Source organism: Amphiura filiformis, chromosome 20 (genome assembly GCF_039555335.1).
Source record: "Amphiura filiformis chromosome 20, Afil_fr2py, whole genome shotgun sequence".
NCBI lineage: Eukaryota > Metazoa > Echinodermata > Ophiuroidea > Amphilepidida > Amphiuridae > Amphiura > Amphiura filiformis.
Window position 1 is genome coordinate 48,434,440 of NC_092647.1, and position 22,628 is coordinate 48,457,067.

General features: G+C 39.5%; 1 protein-coding gene across 1 annotated transcript in view; it reads right to left on the bottom strand.

Moving 5' to 3' along the window:
• LOC140141883 (high mobility group protein 20A-like) overlaps positions 1 to 22,628 on the bottom strand; it is a 30,239-nt gene that overhangs the window by 5,496 nt on the left and 2,115 nt on the right. The window contains exons 2-8 of the mRNA XM_072163754.1: positions 22,241 to 22,375; positions 21,381 to 21,466; positions 20,269 to 20,336; positions 14,972 to 15,184; positions 3,394 to 3,561; positions 1,433 to 1,517; positions 274 to 489 (exon numbers count right to left, since the gene is read on the bottom strand). Of these exons, the coding sequence (XP_072019855.1) occupies positions 274 to 489; positions 1,433 to 1,517; positions 3,394 to 3,561; positions 14,972 to 15,184; positions 20,269 to 20,336; positions 21,381 to 21,466; positions 22,241 to 22,371 (967 nt within the window). The 5' untranslated portion in view covers positions 22,372 to 22,375. The remainder of the gene's footprint in view (positions 1 to 273; positions 490 to 1,432; positions 1,518 to 3,393; positions 3,562 to 14,971; positions 15,185 to 20,268; positions 20,337 to 21,380; positions 21,467 to 22,240; positions 22,376 to 22,628) is intronic.

Here is a 22,628-nt window from a genome sequence, read left to right on the forward strand (position 1 = left end):
AAAAAAAAAACCCCTCGCATGCCAAGCACACGATCACGGACCGGTAGTAGCTGCCCGGCCAGCAATTCCGTGCGCATATAACACTTAGGGTGATTGCGTCATCGCAGACCCTGGGATTCATTCATGCGCAGATTTTTTCATCATAAGATTTTGTAAGATTTTTGGGTGTTAGGGTTAAGGATTCTAAACAATGGGGAAAATAAGCACCCACTAAAATATTTACGTTCAGCAAGGGGGGGGGGGATAATGGAATGAATAAAAATAAAAATTTACCTGGTAATGGAACTCCGGCAAAACTTGATGTTAGCATAGCTCTAAGTGACTGTAAATGTTGGTTGAGTGCCATGTTTGTGTTTCGTTGTTGCACTGCTTCACTTTCCAGCTTCTCTATAGCTGATTTCATGTTATCTATGTGCTTCTGTAAGATGGCGTTTTGTTCCTCGTACTCGGTGGTTGATTTCCTCAATTGTCTCAGCTCATTCTCTCGAGCTTAAAAAAGATGAGGAAAGAATGACAAAATGTGAAAGGTTAAGTTAAAACTCTTAAAAGATTTGAAATTTTCAACTTCACCTTGAACAAGTGATGTAGGCACACATTTCATAGGGTGCAGCTTCCAATCACTACACCCATTTACAAAGACTTTTCGCAGTGCCCGATTTGGCACAGTTTACGGCGTAAATATGAAGGGTTCTGATTGGCTAATTGAATCAGATCATCATCTCATTCGTTGATCATTGAATTGCATAGCATTGTGTGACGCAGGGGTGACCTAGTTCTTTTTAAGCGATCGGTCAGCAGCAATGCATAAGGTCTTTGCAAAAGCCTGTAACAATCACAAAGTGCTGGTTTACATACTCCATAGACTAATAATATGCAGACAAACAGGTGAAGCATTTCTTAATGAGGGCCAATCAGTCAATAAAGAGTGAGCACGTAAATGCTATCCCAATTCTGCGCCTTATTACAGCATATTTCTTCAAAGCAGTCTTGACACCTTTCCTGTAAACGTATAGGAACCGTAGACCTATAATTAACACCGTAAATACACCCCCATACAAATGGAGTGTGTGTTATTTGTTTGACATGTGCGATAGAACGATCAGCCATCATGAATATGCATGAATTCTCATTGCATTCAAAGCATAGGGATATGTGCTGACATCACTTGACTACACTAGACTAAAAGCACAAAAGTATCTCCCCCTTCAATTTAGATGGAAAGGTCTTGCGAATGTTTTTTCTCTTGGTTTTGAAACATCCACAAATAGGAAGCACATCCTGTCAAATAAAGTCAGCAGCTTTAAAATGTAAATCAAAATCAACAGCTTCAAGAAGCATCCATCCAAGGAACTCTTGTCCCTAGACCCCTGGTTTAGCCATGTCATAAATCTCAGACATATTCTTGTATCCCTTTTGGTTGTTTAGTACTCACTTTTGTTGTAATTGAGGAACTCTTCTGTGAATATAGGAATGTCAAATCCTGGCATCTCATCTTCAAGTCTGTTCTCATCGCCATACTGTGAAACAAAATACGGAGAGAAAAGAAAAGCACTTTCAGCACATGTGTATTTTGGCTTCTTTTAGCAAATTGTTGTGTGATGAACAATACATTGAGTTCCAAGCCTCCCATGTATACAATGTATGTTGGTTTAGCAAGATTGAGTCCATCTATGACTTGGATTTACCTTCTTATTTCTTTTTGATATCAGCAAATACCTTACAGACATCATTAGGATAAGATATTGGTAGTGTGAGGGTCAGGTTAGCTTTCCTTGTCCAGAATTATCTACTAGCAAGATTACTTCTAGCATCCTCACCCATTCGTAACTTGGAGCCTTATTTCTTCTTGATAAAATAAATACGGCAAGCTTTAATGTTTGTGTCTGTTGTTGCTGTTACATTTTTAATTTGAATGAAATAAGGTGAACAAATGAAAAGGACATGGGTAGTGTAAGGTTAGGGTTTAAGCAAGAGTGAGCTTTATTTTATCTCCTGTCTGAGTAGTCCACTACTATTGAGTACCTTCCCATCACCAATATTTAGTTGATCATTTTCTTTCTTCTAGATAAATATCTTGTTACCTTTCTTCTTTAATTGTAGGCTTCAGTGAGATAGGATATGGGTAGTGTGAAGTTAGAGTCCGAGTTAATTTTCCACCTTACATATCAGAACCATTGACTAGGACAGATTCAGTTTCAGATTAAATTAATTTCAAATTTGTGGCCCGTAGGCCAAATTACATGAAATATTACATTTGCATTGTTTACATTAAAAATAAATAAAAAATAAAATATACATAAAATCACCATAAAATTACTCAAAGAAATTAATTGCACTTGTTGAAGCAAAATCTCCATCCCAACCTTACATACACCCACACACAGACTATCAGCCCTCCACAAACACACCCCACACAGTCACACACATCACAGATGCACTGAAGAATTTAATTTAATTTAATAATACAGTTATTAATTTAAATAACATAACAAAATTTTGCACATAAATTGGACCAGCCAAATTATAAGGGACAAATTGGATACATCAAGATAAAAATGCTGTCATAAAATCACTATTAAAACACACCAGCTGAATATGAACATGATGAGATGCACTAATTAAGTAGATAAGTGAGATAGGGTATTGAGCTGTTCCCATATCTTTTGTTTTGTGTGTGTGGGGGGGGGGGGGCTCATATTGTGTGGAAACCATTCTGAGTACCTATCAGATTTGACACATTTTTGAGCAAACTGTGTAATCTTATATCATTCGAAGTTCGGAGTTCCAACTGAACAAGGAAAACTGTGTAGGATGAGTCCACTCATCATCCTCACCAATTCCTGACTTGTGTTAGCCTCGCTTCTTAGTAAAATATGTTGTAGGGTTCAATGTGATAGCTCGGGCCGGGGTAGGCACTTATCTATGTTAGACTTCGGTTATAGGGGGTTCAGGGACCCCAATTTTTACCACTTGGACCCTCAGAATTTAGCTTCTCATGTAGTAAAGTATCTATGGACTCCTTGCAGGACCCCAAGAATAGAGGCTAGCGCTACCCTGGCTCTGGCTAATGTGAGGTTAGGGATAGGGTTATAGTTGAGGTTCACAGAATTAAAACCAGACAACCAGGACTCGACCACCATCTTGATACAGGCATGGAGCAAAAATTGGGGGAATTGGGTTTCCCTCGGAAAGACGCACTTGATGCGACCTGCACGCGAGTACCAAGACGCTTCAGATGAGACGCAGAATTGTTTTCGTTCGTCTCCGCACACCGTCGGCAAGGACCCGAATACCCCCAATTTTCTCCCCATAGTTGACGGCGCGAATGAATGTGGCGGTATAGGGAGTTCCGGTTCTCCTTTACTAATTCTGTGTTAGGATTAGTTATCTTACCTCAAGCCCAGCACCATTGAGTTGATTTTCAGCATCTTCACCCATCTCTGACTTGCGTTTGCCTTCTAGTTTCTTCTTGGTGAATACCTTATAGGCTTCAGTCTGTTGGTACTGTTCTATCTCTTTTGCATAACGCTCTCTGTCTTTATCGGCCTCGTCCAAGTATTTCTGTTGACAAAATAGAGGCATGTACTTGAGAATACAAATTTATGAAATTAAAAGCACATCACACATCATTTATCAAGCAACTATGATATAAAATTGGATTGATTGAGCCCATATTTATTGGTAGAGCTATGAGTTCTAAAATATACGCCTCGTCCAATATTTAAAAACTCATAGCGAGACAAATAAATATTGGCCGTAAAGCATCCAATTTTATTATTATGTTTTGGATCCAATATTTTCACACACTTGGACTCATCAAAACATAATAATGGGCGAAATAGGGCTCAAATCAATAATTTACAGAGCACTTGACGGACCCTTCGAGAAATGTGGTTATAGTCAAATGCAGCAAACCTTTGACGAGCGCGACTACCGTGATGTTGCAAATTTGGCGCTATCAACGCGTATGGCGCACAGTTCATTCAAAAATTTCCATTCGGCAACAGCAGATTGCTTCAGCAGCCAATCAGAGACAAGCACGTCCAACGTAGTAAATATGTGATGTATATGGTCCAAGAGATAGCAAGAATTTCTTTGACAAAAATGACCAGGTGTCTTGTTATGATAGTTGGATAGAACATCCCATGGGACATCTGAAAAGTGTTGTCTTGAGTGTCGTGAGCGGTGGAGCGTGACATCAGAGGTCAATGACCTCAAATTTGACCCGTTTTCCTGTATAATTCGTTTTATGCATGCCATTTATTAACAAAAGCCTTGATTTCCACATTTTTTTTTTCTTTTTATTTATATTAAAATTATCTATCAAACAAAACCAATATCAATGAGATTTAACAATGTTTTGACCCTAATTTTGAGCCAAAAACGTCAAAATTTAGCATTTTTACCCATTTTTTGCAAATTGACCCGACATAAAACCTGTAATTTCCTGAAAAATGTTAGTGTATTACTTAAACATTCTTACTCAAAAACTGACCCAATATGTTCACAACAAGATGACCAAAAACAATGTGCGTCGGTAAAGTCGTTTTTGGGCAAGAACGTTTAAAGTGCAATGACCTCTTAATTCACTCAATTTCCTACGTGAGAGGTTTCCTGCATGAATCACGTGATCCACTGGCTTAATTTTCATGTGTTTGGTGCCGAATGAAAGCTATTGTCTAAATCTATCTAATTATAGCTATATTGATGAGATTTTGTAAAAATTTCGCCCTTATTTGGGTCAAAAACATCAATTTTTAACGTTTTGACAATTTTTTTTACAAATCTTCCCCATTCCCAAAGAGGATATATGCAAATATCACTTGATGAAATACTTATGAAAGATATATTTAAGATCTGTCCAATGATAACAACATTGATGATATTAATGATTGGACTTTGATTTCGACCAAATCGTGAAAACTTTGAAAAAGGTTTTCTTTTTAATACAAAACTTGTAAAAAGTAGAGTGATATGTAATCACTATTTAAAATGTTTGCATGTTATTTTTACCACCAACAGAAATATCAAAGAGCAGGGCCACATAACCATCAGTACGAAGCAAGTTACCTTTAGCAAGATCCAACTGATCAGTAGAGTAGCAAGTCCCTTAACTTATCCATGCAAAATGTAGGTATAGGCCTATATGGCCAAAATAACAGTTGATCCAATTCAATTTGATATTGAATATTTAATTTTCATTTGTTTGTTGGTTGTTTCTGGAACAGTTACATCAATACTAGTTACCCTTGTTGAATCTTTTATTTGTTGATTTTTTGGTATCAAAGTTGTGTTTGTTGTTATTATAAAATATGTCTGTTATTAATAGACACAGTTTTTCTTTGCATTTTGCCCTAACAGAATCTTGCAAGCTTACTATATAAGAGTAAAGCAAGACTTGTTTTGAGCAAGAAACAGTTCAAGTGATCACTTAACAGTAGCAAGTCCCTCCCAATTACATCAAGTGACACGTAAGTATACAGATATAGAAAATGCAGATATGTTTTGTCATTTATATAGTTGGTTTGTTGGCCTTATCTACCAATTAAATATTGTAGTTACCATGGTAAATATTTGTGACAGGGTTATGATATGGTGTAAGTATCACATTTTTCAGTCTGGTCTCCTATTCCACTCTAGTTCTAATGTTCTACGTTTCTAAATTTAATTTCACTTACACCTTTGCCCTAATCTATTTCCACTTATCTTGTTAACAGGGCTCATCAGAATGGCAAATCCAAGGTGCATCCTTCATACTAATGACGATGAAACTTTAGAGCGTGTTAAAAAGTTTAATGTCAAAACTTGGAACAAGGCAAAAGAAACTGCTGCAAAGAGACTTAAAGCACCCAGTGCCAAAGACAATAAGTATTTTACAGTGTGCTCAAATTTTCCTGATAATGTATCAGATGATTATGGCTATCATTATAAATGTTATAAGAAATTTACAGCAGTACCAGTTGTTGCTTACTTGCTTACTTGCTTAAGATGAGTGGTGTCCTCGAACTACAACAGCACGCCAAACCCTTCTGTCCTGCATGGCCGTTCCCAAATCCATAACATCCAGTCCAGTGTCCTGTTTCAATACATCCACGTATGTTAGAGGGGGTCGGCCAGGTTTTCTGTTTCCATGTTTTGGTGTCCAATGGATCAGCTTGGCTACAGGCTCATTTTTGCTTCTGTATGCATGCCCAGCGAACGTGTCCTCCTCTCTCTGATCTTCTGTGAAAGTTTTGGTAGGTCCCCATACAGCTCTTTGTTTGTGATGTGCTGCTTCCAATTGACGTTGTAAACTGCTCTAAGCATTCTTGTGTAGCAACCATCAAGCTCTTTACATAATTTGGGAGACATGGTCCATGCTTCACATCCATAGGTTAGTACAGATTCGACGGTAGCAGAAAATAAACGAGTCTTGAATTTCCTTGGGAGAGTTGACCTCCAGATTTTGTTGAGGCTGTTACATGCTCTCCATGCAGCTGCTTTGCGTGTTTTTACGTCTTTTTCCGTGCTAGCCATCCATGCACCCAGATACTTGAAGTCGCTCACCTCATCTAGTTTGGTGCCATTGTTTGTCTGCATAGATATCTCTTGACTATGGTTGAAAGACATGAACTTTGTTTTTGAAGCATTCATTTTGAGGCCAACTTTTCCAACAGATGATTCAACCCTTTGCAGTAGCTCTTGTGCTTGGTGGATTTCCTCTGAAAGTAGGGCTATGTCGTCTGCAAAGTCTAAATCTGTTAGAACTTCAGGTCCTATTCGTCTGCTTCTTCTCTTTTCCAGCTGGAATCCAAGCTGCTCTTCTCTGCCTTCGACTGCCTCCCTCAATGCGTAGTCCAAAACCACCACAAAGAGGTATGGGGCAAGGGTGTCTCCTTGCAGTACACCAGCAAGTATATCAAACAGATCAGTTTCTCCATCTGGAGAAACTACTTTTACCTTGGTATCTTCATACATTCTTGCTATACCTTCCACAAGTTGATTAGGGATTCCATAGGCTTTGAGAATTTGCAGCATCTTTCCTCTATGAATGGTATCAAAGGCTTTCCTGAAGTCTATGAAAGTTATTATTGCAGGCAGGGTGTTGGCCTTCACTCCTTCAATGATCCTCCTTAGGGCCAGTATGTGGCTTACTGTTGTTCGGCCTACCCTGAAACCATTCTGGTTGATCCTAAGCACTTTGTCTACTTCAGGCCTGATCCTATTGAGAATCATTTTGTTGAATATCTTGGCTACAACTGAGCTTAAGCTTATCCCTCGATAGTTTCCTGCTTGACTAAGATCTCCTGACTTAGGAATTGGTACTATGTTGAGGATAGACCACTGGTCAGGCTTGCTTCCTTTAATCAGTGCATTGTTGCAAAAGTCCAACACTATGCCATCCAGATCACATCTTTTAAGTACCTCTGGTGGAATGCCATCCTCTCCACAACTCTTCCCTTCTACTAGTGCAGACTTTGCCTTTGCATATTCCTCCTGACTAAATGATGCCACATTGATGTTGAGATCCTTGGCCACTGGTACAATATCCTCATCTTCTCCATCTATTTCTGGAGGGCTACCTAGAAGATCTTTAAAGTGGGTGAACCAGTTGTTAATCCTTTCATTCTGTGTGTCTCCCTTCAGCTGACCTTTCATTGATGCTTTCCATCCAGTTATTTCATTAATTAGCTTCCAGCTTTGTCCATGCTTGCAGTTGTCATGCGCTTCCTCAACTTCTCTTAGCCTTTTACTTAGATCTTCTTCCGTAGCAGTGTTATATGCTTCCTCTAAGTTTGCCTTGGCCTCCTTATATCTGTGTCTGTTTTCCTCAGTTGCATCCAACTGGTACGCATCATAGGTTTCTCTGATGTCATCTCTTGCTCTCGTCACTCTGATATCACTTGAAAGCCGCACCTTCCTATTCTTCTTTTTAACTGGTATCACCTTTTCTGCTGCTTCCCTGTTGGCTTTTAAGAATCTTTCATACCTCTCAGTAGCTGTTTCCTCCACTTCTTCCAAGGGTTGAAACCTGTTGTGTACTTCAACAGTATATAGCTCCTGAAGCTTGGAGTCTGAGCAGAGTGTTTTCCAGTCATGGTTCTTCCCTCTAGACAGGGTCTTGGTCTTTCTCAGGCTGAGTCTGATCTTTGATGTCACAATTCTATGATCTGATCCTACACTTGAGAAGGTATTGTATGCTTCTGCATTTAGTAGGCTGTTTCTCCACTTTTTACGAAGAAGGATATAATCCAGTTGGTACTTGCTTCCTGCTGGGCTGCAGAAAGTCCACAGCTTTCCTTTCCTCTTCCTAAAATAAGTGTTAGCACAAATCAGGTTCTTTTCAATTGCCAGATCAACCAAGAACTTCCCATTCCTATTAGTCATGTCATGGTAGGTGAACTTTGCATCCTCTGTTCCAATTCTGCCATTGAAATCTCCTATAACCATCAAGACATTATGCTTGAGGGATGGAATCTATAGTTCTCCTCAAGTTGTCATAGTGATCTTCTACTTTGTCTTCGTCTTCCACATTGGTGGGACAATAGGTAACAATAACAGTAGTTGCAGGGTTTCCTTGGAAGTTAGCAACCAATATTCTTTCTGTATGTGGTACCACACCAGCCAGTGAAGCCTTTGCATTTGCACTTAGCACTATTCCTACTCCCCCTGTAGCTGCACCTGCTCTATTCCTGGTAGCTGATGTTGTGATAAGAGTCTGTCCCAGGATGTCTTCATATTTGACTGGTTCTTTATGTACTATGCGATGCTCCTGGATCCCCAGGATGTCGATGTTGTATTCAATCAAGTTTGACACTAGCTCTTCTCTACATCTGTTCTCTCGGATGGTTCTCACATTCATTGTGGAGATGTTGACGATTTTCTTGCAGTTCATTAGGTTTTTCCTGTTACAAACGCTCTTATCAGACTTGTCCCTTCCATAAGGCTTTGACCAGTTGTTACATATAAAGTAAAACAGAAAAGGTCCCCTAGGCGTTCAATCCTACGATCAGATGTCAAACATCACGTTGCCTCAAGTTCAGGGGTTTTGCGTGATGTATGCATATTTTGCGAGAAAAAAAGGAGGAAAAAAGGTGGAAAGGAAATTCCTCTTTCACATTGTGAGTATGATGCACCTGAATCAAATGTCAAAGAGGCAGCCAAAAATTTGCATGATGGCATAATGCTATCTAAGATAACTGATATAGGATTCCATTCCAAAGAAGTTAAATACCATAATGACTGTAAACGAGAATACTTCAACAAAGCAAGAAAAGCAAAAAATGCACAAGATTATTCATCTGAGTCAGAAACCTCCAATATGGCTTTAAATTACATCTACAGCTATGTTAGTTCTTCTGTGATAGAGAATAACCAGCCTGAATTGCTAACTTCTATCCATAGTCGCTATCAGCGATATTTCAAAAGTATTAGCCCTTCAGACAATACAGAAGAAAACCTTCCATACAATAGTGCAAGACGATTTGCTGACATTATAAAGCGACGTTTTGAATCTCAGTTATCCTTTGAAAAGGAATCAACCAAGGGTGGAATAGTTATGTATAGAATTGGAATGGAAAAGGAAACAGCATTTGAAAAAGTAAAGCAGGCATCATTATCTGGCGACTATCATGTTGTTGAAGCTGCACTCCAGTTAAGATCAGAAATCTTGAAGCTCAAAGAATCGGCTACAAAGCTGCCTTCTCCATTAACACTAGACAGCATTTATGCAGGAGAAGCAGAAACGCCGCCATTACTACATACATTCTTTAAGACATTGTACGTAAACAAGTATAACACATTATCACCTTCAACCAAGCGATATATTCAATCGTCAGCCGATGATGTAATATTTATAGTCACAAGAGGGGAAATAAAACCATCAAAACACGTCAGTATGGGACTTGGAATCAAGAGTTTGACTGGGAGCAGGAAGCTTTTAGAGCTTCTAAACCACTTTGGACTCGACACTCCATTAGCTACCATTTAGCTGAGGAATATGAAACTGATCTTGCTATAGACATATCTGAAAAAGGCAACATTACTCCTGATGGTATCCAAAAGGAAGATGGGTTGTCCACAGCAGTAGCATGGGATAACTTTGATGAAATGACAGAGACACTTTCAGGAAAGAACACACTGCATGATACCTTCGGAATATGCTACCAAAATGTTCCAAAGCTTAGAGATGATGATGATGGTATTGTGGAAAGATGTGAGCAGGCAAATCCAGTTGAACCTTCTGGTGCAGGTAGTAAGAGAAGTGCTGACACATCAGATGCTAGTGGCAGAGAAAGACCGGCTAAAAGAAGGAAATTTATACCAGAGCAGAGGGATATAGAGCCATTTAGAGGAAAGCCAGCAATGAAAACGTTTGCATACTCCACATATGACAATGAGCCAACCACAAACGTGCTTCAGATGACACGACGTGATAATCTTTGGATGATGTCTGTTGCACTTCATACTGATTCCCCAATGTGGCTAGGGTGGAATTCGTTAGTTACAGTTGATAGCTTGCCGAGGCAGACAATTCAGTATATGGAGAACATACAATTACCGCCCACCAGACTGGATGTTGTCAGAGAGACTATGAAACGGTCACAACAAGTTGCTGCTGAATGTCATCAAGAAGGCATTATAGTCCATTATGATTTGGCTATTGCCAAACCAGCTTTGCAGATCCAGTGCACAGAAGCTCCCAGGTTTGACAACCTTTTCATTTGCTTCGGACCATTTCACATACTGATGACTTATTTCGCATGCTTAGGGTACTTTCTGGACGCGTCCGGTGGACCACAAATTCTAAGTGACTCTGATGTGCTAGCACAAGGCTCATTAAATGGGTTTCTTTCAGGAAAGCACTTCAATCGTTGTAAACGCATACACTCTCTCCTTGCAGCTGCCGTACAGATTCTTCATTTCCGGCAATTTATGAAGGAAAGCGGACCAGTATCAGCAGATATGTTAGACATGTTAAATGAATTACACATCAATCCGGACCAGCAAGATCTTGAAAAGATGGAAAGATCAGCTCCCTTCCTCACACTGATGGGTAATTATGAAGAATTCTCGGCTAAAACCAGACGTGGAGCCCATGGTGCCACTGCTAGGTATTGGATGCACTACATAGACCTCGTTCGGCTTTACCGATTGTTTGTGCGAGCCTGCAAAACAAATGATGTGAAACTATTTACATATGCCCTTGGGAGAATGCGCTCCGTCTTCTTTGCATCCAATCGCCCAAACTACTCCCGGTGGATGGTACTATACCATCTTAATCTGCTCAACGCAAAGGAGCCCTTTCGTAGCATGCTAGAAGAGGGGGCACTCTCTATTCGGCGCACGTCTAAGAATTTCGCACGAAGCCCTGTTGATCTAACACTGGAGCAAACTGTAAACAAAGACGCTGCTTCGAGATTTACTGGCATTACTGCTTTTACTAACAGTGAGTCTGCGATACAAAGATGGATGATCACACGTCCAATCCGGTCGGCAATTGTTAGTCACCTTTTGGAATTAGGAGGCCTCAGACGTTCCGGAGATGAAACTCAAGAGTTGAAACCCTCTCGTGTCAAACGTGACAATGCGGATCTATCCAAGATTCAGCAAGGCTTTGAGTCTACAATGAATCCTTTCACATCAGAGTCAAATGGAGACAAGCTATTTTGTGTTTCGACGGGTCGTGCGGCCTCAGATGAAGTTACAAGTGATCTTCTTAACTTTGAAGAAGTAGGAGCTAGATGGTGCGGGGAGTTTTTAACTGTCTCCAAAGATAATGCAGAATGCTTTGAGAAGCCCATTAAGAGAAGGAAGGCAACAAATTTCACTCATGACGCAGTGCAGATGAAATTGAAAACAAAGAACCAGAAGATGAAGGAAGTGCGATGTACAAGGGACCTTTTTGGTCGCTTATTGTATGTAGCTACGAAGCAAAAAATAGACTTGCAGAAGATTCTGACATATCCACTTCTGGATGTGCCACTGTCTCTTTGTCATTATGATGGCACAATGAACAAAACTGGCAAGTCAGCTCTCAGAAAACTGGAGGAGAAATTTAAAGAGTCGGACTCAAGCAGCAAAGGTCCTGACAAAGCTGATTTTGGCATTCTGGATGCAATGTTCTTCTTTCGGACATTGCCACCTCTTCCTCAATCATTTGGCGGAGTCGCTAAAGTAGTGTTGGAACAGGCTTGCTCCTTCGCAGATACAATTCACATTGTGTGTGACAGGTATGACATCTCACCAAGTATTAAGGATCTAGAACGAGCTACTCGTGGGGACTATAAAGGAGTGTTCAAGATCACCGGAGCGGGACAAAAACGGCCATCAGATTTTCATCGGTGTTTGCTTTCTGCTTCATTTAAGACCACATTCCTACGTTTCCTGGCTAACGAATGGCAATCTGATGAATATGCATCTGTCCTTGGAGGGCATACAGTCTTGCTAGCTCTTGAAAAGGTTTGTTATGCGTATGAAGTTATTGGTGGAAAAATGACAAGGACTCTCGTACAGGCATTAGGTTGTGACCACCAAGAGGCTGATACACGTATCCTATTTCATGCTAGATACATTTCTGAGATTGAGGCAGTGGCACCAAAGATTGTTGTCAGGTCAAGTGACACAGACGTGTTTGTACTTCTGCTTCATCACGAGCCTAAATTGAATGCTTCAATTTGGATGGATGTTGGTACTGCTTCATCTAACACAAGGCGTTCGATTGACATCAGTTCTTTGACAAAGAAACTTGGAGCGAAGATTTGTGACGCCCTACCCGCCTTTCATGCCTTTACAGGTTGTGACTACACTGCAGCATTTATTCGCAAGGGCAAGCTTAGGCCATTTGACACAATGAGAAAGCATGATAAATATTTACTGGCATTCAGTCAGCTGGGAGGCGCTCCCGATGTAGCACAAGATGTTGCTGACACTTTGGAGCGATTTGTGTGCGCTATGTACGGACAGGTTAAATTGCATAACATAGATGATGCCCGATATGCCATTTATAGCAAGTTGTACGCACCAAAAGACTTAAATAACCCCATGAAAAGCATCAAGTCATCAGATGCATCTTGCTTGCCACCATGCAAAGCTGTTTTACAGCAAAAGATTGCTAGAGTCAATTACGTTGCAATGACCTGGAGAAATGCAACAATGGCAACTCCTATTGACATTGAGCCCCAAAATAATGGGTGGAAGTTGAGTGGTGGTAACCAATTATCCATAAAATGGTTCATTGGATCAAGCTGTCCAGATAAGTTGGTTATAGATGAGAGCGATTTAGATACCGATGAGGAAGAGGAGACAGACGAGGAAGGTGATTCCACAGATTCAGATTCAGATTCAGATGAGGATTTCAATACTGAGTGAGGAGTTAAGACACAGGAAAGAAACTTAATGACACTTTTGTGTAAGCAATGACTACATTCTCTTATTCTTACATGGAAATATTTATTTGTTTTAAGAACTAAACCATGGAGTTAATAGCAAAGCATGACCTGATAAGAATAGTATGTATTGTGGTATATGAAGAGTTTTGTTCCAAAAGGGGGCAAATCCAAAGGCGCAAGTAATACCGACAGGAAACCTCTTACATCAAGTAGATAGGGAATTGTGTTAATTTAGAGGTCGATGCACTTGGTCAAAAATGACTACATATATACCTAGTTTTTAAAATCTGTTTGTGATCATATTGGGTCAGTTTTGGAGTAAGAATAGTATGTATAAGTATAAGAGTATTGTGTAAATTACAAGTTGCATGTTTGGCCAATTTGTATAAAACTGGAAAAAAAGTGTTACAATTTGAGCTTTTTGACCTTAAATTAACAGCAAATTTTGTCAAATGTCAGCAATATAAATGTCATTGGTTAGGTCTTGAAAATATCTCTCAGTAGATACCAAAGACATGCAAATCGAAGTAGTGGATCGTGTGATATATGCAGAAAACCTCTCACATAGTAAATTTAGTAAATTTAGAGGTCATTGCACTTTAAATGTCCTTGCCCAAAAACGACTTTACCGACGCACATTGTTTTTGGTCATCTTTTTGTGAACATATTGGGTCAGTTTTTGAGTAAGAATGTTTAAGTAATACACTAACATTTTTCAGGAAATTACAGGTTTTATGTCGGGTCAATTTGCAAAAAATGGGTAAAAATGCTAAATTTTGACGTTTTTGGCTCAAAATTAGGGTCAAAACATTGTTAAATCTCATTGATATTGGTTTTGTTTGATAGATAATTTTAATATCTTTCATTAGACACCAAAAATGTGGAAATCAAGGCTTTTGTTAATAAATGGCATGCATAAAACGAATTATACAGGAAAACGGGTCAAATTTGAGGTCATTGACCTCTGATGTCACGCTCCACCGCTCACGACACTCAAGACAACACTTTTCAGATGTCCCATGGGATGTTCTATCCAACTATCATAACAAGACACCTGGTCATTTTTGTCAAAGAAATTCTTGCTATCTCTTGGACCAATACTTACAATACGCGCTCCTCAAAGGTTTACTGCATTTGATTATAGTACATGCTTAGAGATGTGATAAAAAGTAAATGTCCACTGATTACATATATGCATACACCCCCTCCACACACATATTTGTAAATACCTTCAAACGAGGACCTCGACTTAAGGAGGATCTAACCGGGGACTTACACACCTGTTTTTAATCGATGCACCGTGGACCTCACACAGACCCACCAGACAACTTACTATCCAACTGTGACCCGTCCTATACCACCTATGGGGGACCTATCTTATATGCTATCTTAAATGCATATTTGCATCATTTGCGTCATCCTGGTCGTAGTAACAAACCGAGGATCTCCTCGTTTGGAGGTGTGTCCTTGTTGTATGATGTGTATCCATATGTAGGTCCTCGTTTGGAGGCATTTACAAACACCCCCCCCCACACACACAAAACAGACACACACACTTACACAATCTCCTGCTGAGTCTGATTCACATGTTTATGACATACCTGTTTCTCACTCTGTGATTGTTTACTCCATTCAGCACCCAGCATGCGTATGATCTCCGCAAACGTCAAATTGGGATTATCTTGTCTTGCTTTATCTCGTCTGTCATTCAGGAATCGCATATATCCAGTCAATGGCGCCCTCGGTGCATTCACATCTTTCAGACGCTTGCGTTTCTTTCCCTTTGGCCAGCCACCTTTTCCTTTTGATGCTACCTGTTTTGTAAATATTATTTGAAAGGTTGAAATTCTATTTACTATCAGCATGTGTATAATTTTGCTACTACATGTATATTAATTTTCAAGACAATTGAATACTGAATTTAATGAAAGCTAAACCAGTGCCCCAATTAAAAAAACCATGAATTATATCATGCAATAAGACATGTAAAAAGTTTATATTCCATGACTTGCTTTCATACAGTATTTTGTAAAAGACCCTTAGGGCTCATATTGAAATTCCTTACACGGAAGGTGTGCGCCATCCTGCAGCTTTCCTGTGCTAGCCTTCTTTTTGTTAAAATCCTGGGCAGGGTGTATCACTGATGCATATAATCCATCCGTTTTATGACCGAGCTTTTCCTGAGGCGCGCGCTTAGCGAGGGGAATCCTGCCTTCTTTCTGTGTGAAAACGTGGTAGGGTATTTCAATATGAGCCCTTAGCATTGCCCAATTTGGTGCTAATTGAATCCTGTTATCATCACATCGCCATCTCATTCACCAGATAAGCTGCGTAACATCGCGTGATGCAGGCATGACCTAGATCTTTTTATGCAATGTGGTCAGCCAGTGCGGTAGGTCTTTGCAAAATACTGCAGTTGACTAGTCTGTATCAAATAGTCCCAAACATACTAACTGTTGAATTCTGCTCACAAATAAACTATAATTAGCATAATAATTCAACAACATCTATAGTTGGCTTTTGCTATGAAAAAGGAGATAAATCCAGGCCCAATTACTGATAATTACCCTCTTTGGTCAATTACACTTCCAGCTGGACAAGCCCACCTCAATGATAAACCACAGCAGACAATCCAAAAGATAGGAAATTGTTATGTAATAATGTTATTATGATACACTAGCGGGATACCCGCGCTTCGCGTGGGTCCCCGCTAGATGAGTAGGCCTAAATGGGAGCGTATCACTATAACAGGAAGAACTAGACTTAGCTGTGGTCTAAGACCACGAACACAGCCGTGTTGTGACCGCTTATTGACCTTTGACCCCAAAATATATGAAAACGCCCATAGACATTGGCTAATGTCAATGCATGTGTGCACGTGGCATCACTTTGCCATGTTACTTGTGGCAGAAGACGCATTTTGAAGGTTTTTCGTCTCAGACCGGAAGTGACCCCTTAATGATATTTGACCCCAAATAAAAAAATACCACATATGAATTGGGTAACCACAAATCATGTGTGAACATAACGTTACTGTCCTATGTTTTTCTTAGCAAATAAAAAATTTTGAAGGTTTTTCGTTTTATACCGGAAGTGACCCCTTAATGACCTTTGACCCCAAATCCGTGTACACCCCATAGACACTGGGCAATAACAATGCATGTGTGCAAGTGGCGTCACTGTCCTACAGAATCTATGGAAGAAGATGCATTTTAAAGGTATTTCGTTTTATACCGGAAGTGACCCTTTAATGAGATTTGACCCCAAATAAAAAAATACCACATATACATTGAGTGACTGCAGATCATGTCTGAACATACCGTTACTGTCCCATGTTTTTCTTAGCTAATAAAATTTTTTGAAGGTTTTTCGTTTTATACCGGAAGTGACCCCTTAATGACCTTTGACCCCAAATCTGTGTACACCCCATAGACATTGGGTAATAACAATGCATGTGTGCAAGAGGCGTCACTGTCATACATAATCTGTGGAAGAAGATGCATTTTAAAGGTATTTCTTTTTATACCGGAAGTGACCCCTTAATTAATGAGCTTTGACCCCAAATAAAAAAAATACCACATATACATTGGGTGACTGCAGATCATATGTGAACATACCGTTACTGTGCTATGTTCTACTTAGCTAATAAAAAATTTTGAAGGTTTTTCGTTTTATACCGGAAATGACACCGTAATGACCTTTGACCCCAAATCTGTGTACACCACATAGACACTGGGTAATAACAATGCATGTGTGCAAGCGGGGTCACTGTCCAACGTAAGTTGTGGGAGAAGATGCATTTTTAGTTGAAATCACGTTTTTGACCCCTGTGACCCCTGCATGACCTTTGACCCCACAAGTTTCATGTGACATGTAGGGGCACGGTCAATGATCATTGTGACCAAGTTAGGTCAAAATCGATGTAAGCATGTGAGTGCTAGAGCAAATGTAATGGTTGACAGAAGAAAGAAGAAGAACTAGACTTAGCTGTGGTCTAAGACCACGAACACAGCCGTGTTGTGACCCCTTAATGACATTTGACCCCAAAATATATGAAAACCCCATAGACATTGGCTAATGTCAATGTATGTGTGCACGTGGCATCACTTTGCCATGTTATTTGTAGCAGAAGGGGGCATTTTGAAGGTTTTTCGTCTCAGACCGGAAGTGACCCCTTAATGACATTTGACCCCAAATAAAAAAATACCACATATGAATTTGGTAACAACAATTCATGTGTGAACATACCGTTACTGTCCTATGTTTTTCTTAGCAAATAAACATTTTTGAAGGTTTTTCGTTTTATACGAAGTGACCCCTTAATGACCTTTGACCCCAAATCTGTGTACACCCCATAGACACTGGGTAATAACAATGCATGTGTGCAAGTGGCGTCACTGTCCTACAGCATCTGTGGAAGAAGATGCATTTTAAAGGTATTTCGTTTTATACCGGAAGTGACCCCTTAATGAGATTTGACCCCAAATAAAAAAATACCACATATACATTGGGTGACTGCAGATCACATGTGAACATACCGTTACTGTCCCATGTTTTACTTAGCTTATAAAATTTGTTTTAAATATTTCGTTTTTTACCGGAAGTGACCCCTTAATGACCTTTGACCCCAAATCTGTGTACACCCCATAGACACTGGGTAATAGCAATACATGTGTGCAAGTGGCGTCTCTGTCCCACATAATTTGTGGAAGAAGATGCATTTTAAAAGTATTTCTTTTTATACCGGAAGTGACCCCTTAATGAGCTTTGACCCCAAGTAAAAAAAATACCACATATACATTGGGTGACTGCAGATCATATGTGAACATACCGTTACTGTGCTATGTTTTACTTAGCTAATAAAATTTTTGAAGGTTTTTCGTTTTATATCGGAAGTGACCCCTTAATGACCTTTGACCCCAAATCTGTGTACACCACATAGACACTGGGTAATAACAATGCATGTGTGCAAGTGGGGTCGCTGTCCTACGGAAGTTGTGGGAGAAGATGCATTTTTAGTTGAAATCACGTTTTTGACCTCTGTGACCCCTGCGTGACCTTTGATCCCACGAGTTTCATGTGACATGTAGGGGCACGGTCAATGATCATTGTGACCAAGTTAGGTCAAAATCGATGTAGGCATGTGAGTGCTAGAGCAAATGTAATGGTTGACAGAAGAAAGAAGAAAGAACCTGTAAGAAAAAAGACACAGCCGTGACTAACGTCCACGGCTGTGTAAAAAAGAACCTGTAAGAAAAAGACACAGCCGTGACTAACGTCCACGGCTGTGTAATTACTGAACGGGTAGAATCATTGAAGAGGTACATTTTATTTATCTAAATCTGTCTCTTACATTTTTTTTAGTTTCTTCTGCTTAGCTTGTGATTTTCCGTTTCCGTGTTATTTATTTAACCCCGTTCCCATTATGTTCTAAATCTGTTCTTTCTTACATTTTCCTTTTAGCTTCTTTTTTTATTTGCTTCTTGTGCTTTCCCGTTTCCATGTTTTTTATTTAATTCTGTTCTCATTATTTTACCTTCTTTTTTCCCCTTACATTTCCTGATTAGTTTCTTTCCTTCTGTGTTTCGTTCCCGTTTCATTTAGTTACTTTAACCCGTTGGCCTATTACTCGTACCTTTTTTTGTCCTCATTTTAATTTAATTTTTCTTTATAGTAGGCCTACCGCTTCATGTTGTTTATACAACACACATCTTTTTCCCGTATTTATTACGTCCTCTCATAGCGTGTCTGTGGACGTATTCACCCGTTATCATAATCCCGTGACCCGTCCGGCCGTCCATGTATCTTGTCCGTTATTTTTCATTCTTTCCGTATTATCATGTCCACTGGTCTCTGGCTCGCAAGTCGGCGTGGCTATCGCGCTGTGTACTCGCGCATTGGTGTAGTCGCGATACGCACACGGCGCCGACGCTGCCGGCCAGCTGCAGTGACGCGTAGTGGTAACCGATTTTCATAACAAAAACCCCGTTTTTACCCACATTTTCACTGTTTTTGCAGCCAATTCTTGACCGTTTCCAACCAAATTTTCGCATTACCGTCTCGGTATATGTCTCGATGTCCCGTGTGAATTTGGCGACATTTGGATCGAAACTGACGGAGCCTTTAACTTTCATGCATAGTCACATAGTCACATAGTCACAACATTCCCCTATTTATAGTAAGATGTTGGCACACTTTTTGATAGTTCTATAATGGGAAATCAGCAGGAGCTAATTGGAGGGATTAGTGGTTTCGATTTTTATTCCTTTTTCGTAGAGCAACCAGAGTATACATTTAAATGGGTGCAAAACAACATGGAGCATAAATTTTGCCACATTTTATAAAAAATATTTCCCTTAGTCATGAATGAGGACACAGTAAATAATTTACTATCCCCAAGTCACAGCCAAAAGTTGTTTACTCTGTCAGTAGTACAGTATTTGCAAAGACCCTTCACCCCAGACTTAGTCATGTAAACCTAATTTATTACACTACTGCCAGTCTGCCACCAGTATTCCAGAGGACTTCGGCATGTTGTAGACAAGTTTGTCAACAGCTTACTGGCTAAGAACATCACTACCATGCAGAGTGTATTTATTATAAGAGATTATTTACCAAATGGCTTGAAATTTCCCAGCACAACAAAAGGAGGCACTGGATATTATTTGTTATATGCTCGTATTTGTGCAGTCAAATTTCCTCTTCTTCATTTATTAGGAAGAATGATTCATTTTATTTTTATTATGGAGTGTTCGCTGTTAGCATTTGCAATCAGGGAGGAGCTTAATACTGTTGGTGATGGTTGCCGCTTGAGCAGCCAATCAATGGCACTGTATTGATTGCACTTATAGTATGTGTACACAGATCTTGTACAAGGAATTGTGTTTCTGACACATACCTCTGATTCTTTACTCGATTGCTCTGAAGTACCGATGTCTTGTGGTGTGTCTTGCTGCATTAGTTCAACTGGATGGTACAAAAAAGATGTAAGGCAAAATTTATTACATAAATCTTAAGATGAGCAAAACAATAGGATACATGCACAAGCAATGTATTACAAAACTTCCAATACAAAATCAATCAAATAAATAAATAATGGCATTTGTATAGTGCCTTTCCAACCTGTTCAAAGCTCTTTACAACAATTTATTCCGCTGTCACTGAGATACATCAGAATCATTTTGCTTCTGCAAGGACCATGGTGCAGCTCCAGGGTCTAAGCTCGCCACCCGTCTGGCCGTCATTTTAGACGGCCAGTTTGCTCCTGGGACGGGCAAAATTAATGCCTTTGACAGATGCTATATTATAAATTGTATGTTTTGAGAAGCTAATTGACCTTTTTAGTAAACCCAATTTGTAGAACAAGGCCATATCAGAACATAGGCCTATTTGAACTCTTTGAACCCCCAATGGGCTATAGATGTCTGGTAAATGTTTTAAAGGTCAAATTAGGACAGGCAATTTTATTCAAATGACGGGCAACCCTCAATTTCTAGCTAAGACCCTGTGCAGCTCCTCTTAGCACTTTGATTGTACTAGTTCCCTAGCAGCTTAGGGTGAGGCAAAAGAGGTAAAGTGTCTTACCTATGTGTGCAACTCGATGGCAACATAAGGGGTCAAACCAGCAATCCCCAATTAGGACTGCACCACTGTGGCCTCAATTACAGCAACTTGTACTAGTTACCAAATGTTTATTTTACAGTCTTACTGTCTATCTTATGCATCTCTTAAATATGGTCACAGAAACACAGGAAGTGATAGCCGACCAGAAGTGAATGCTTGGTGGAACTGGTCGGCGTAGTGCTAGGAGTAGGCTAGGTGTGGACACGTGTTAGGAGTAGGGAAAATATTTGTGGAATTTTTATCAATGTTAGCATTAGTTTACACCAGGTGTAACTCAAAATGTGAACACGACTACAGAAAACTAAGACATATCTATCCCTGGGCAAGCCAAGATGCAAGTGTATGAATTCTTTTAGGTCATAATTAGAGTCAGCATTGCTAGCTTACCTTGTGATATATCAGGAATAATTTCTGGATTGGCAAGAGGTTGACTTAAACTACTGGTTACATTGGCTCCATTGGAAGTAGTAAAACTGCGCAAAAAAATTAAACATGTGAGTGTACATGTGTAATAATTGTAAAACAAAATAAATACATATATCATTGGAACATTTGTGAACTTCAGAATTTATGTTGCACCTAGTTGTTTCAGAACAAGATAGTTAAACAATGCCATGCTTTTATCAAAATTTATTTATTCAATATATCAAAATTCTTGGAATAAACTTTTTTTTAGTGTTGGTCGATCCTGAATTGGTAGATTAAGGAACGGCCATCTGGGACTGAATCGGTCTTGAATCTGAATTACAGAAAATCCCATATGTTGCCGATCTTCATACTGATCTACCAAAAAACATTTCGATAGACTTTCCAGTGGTCCCAGCGTAGATAAGCTTATGCAAGGAGGCTTTTTGAACACCTATTCCGGCAGAAAATAATATATTTTACATGTTTGGAGATAAAAGATGAATTCTTCTGTGAAGGAGGGAGATTAATTAAGAGATGAATTCGTCCGTGTAGCTGAGTGTAAGGAGGGAGATTAAGAGATGAATTTGTCCGTTAGCTGTGTAATTAAGAAATGAATTTGTCTGTGTAGCTTGGTAAACCTGCGGATGGACTAGCGCTTAGTTGAAAATATCATAATTGTATCTGAATAGGGATCGGATCGGACCGATTTGTGAATTTTGAAATTGGAGTCAATACTATTTTTATCTACTCAAACCTGCCATAAAAAGAGGATGCTAGAATCACAAAATACTTCTTTAAGAACTTTTAACAAATTGAGGCAGATATAAATTGACATGTACCTGGTATCAACTGGCAAATGAGATGGCTCTTTACCCACATCATCAAAACCAGCTAGGTTGAAAAGACCTCCTTCAGCAGATGCCCCTGTGTTCATTAGACCCTGGTTGGAACTGGCGTCAGTAAGGTCCATAATCCTGTATTGAAGTTAAACAAAAAATTTATAATCTTGTACTGAAGTTAAACAAAAAAATCCATAATCCTGTACTGAAGTTAAACAAAAAATGGAAAAATTAAAGCCATTAAGTTTTCCATGATACAGATAAATTTCACGGAATCGGGAGGTAGAAAACAGAAAACAGGATTCCATGCATGTAGTTGGAAAAATAATATTGAAATACCATAAGGCTAATGAAAGTCGATTCCTTGTTTCCTGTTACCCTACTCCGC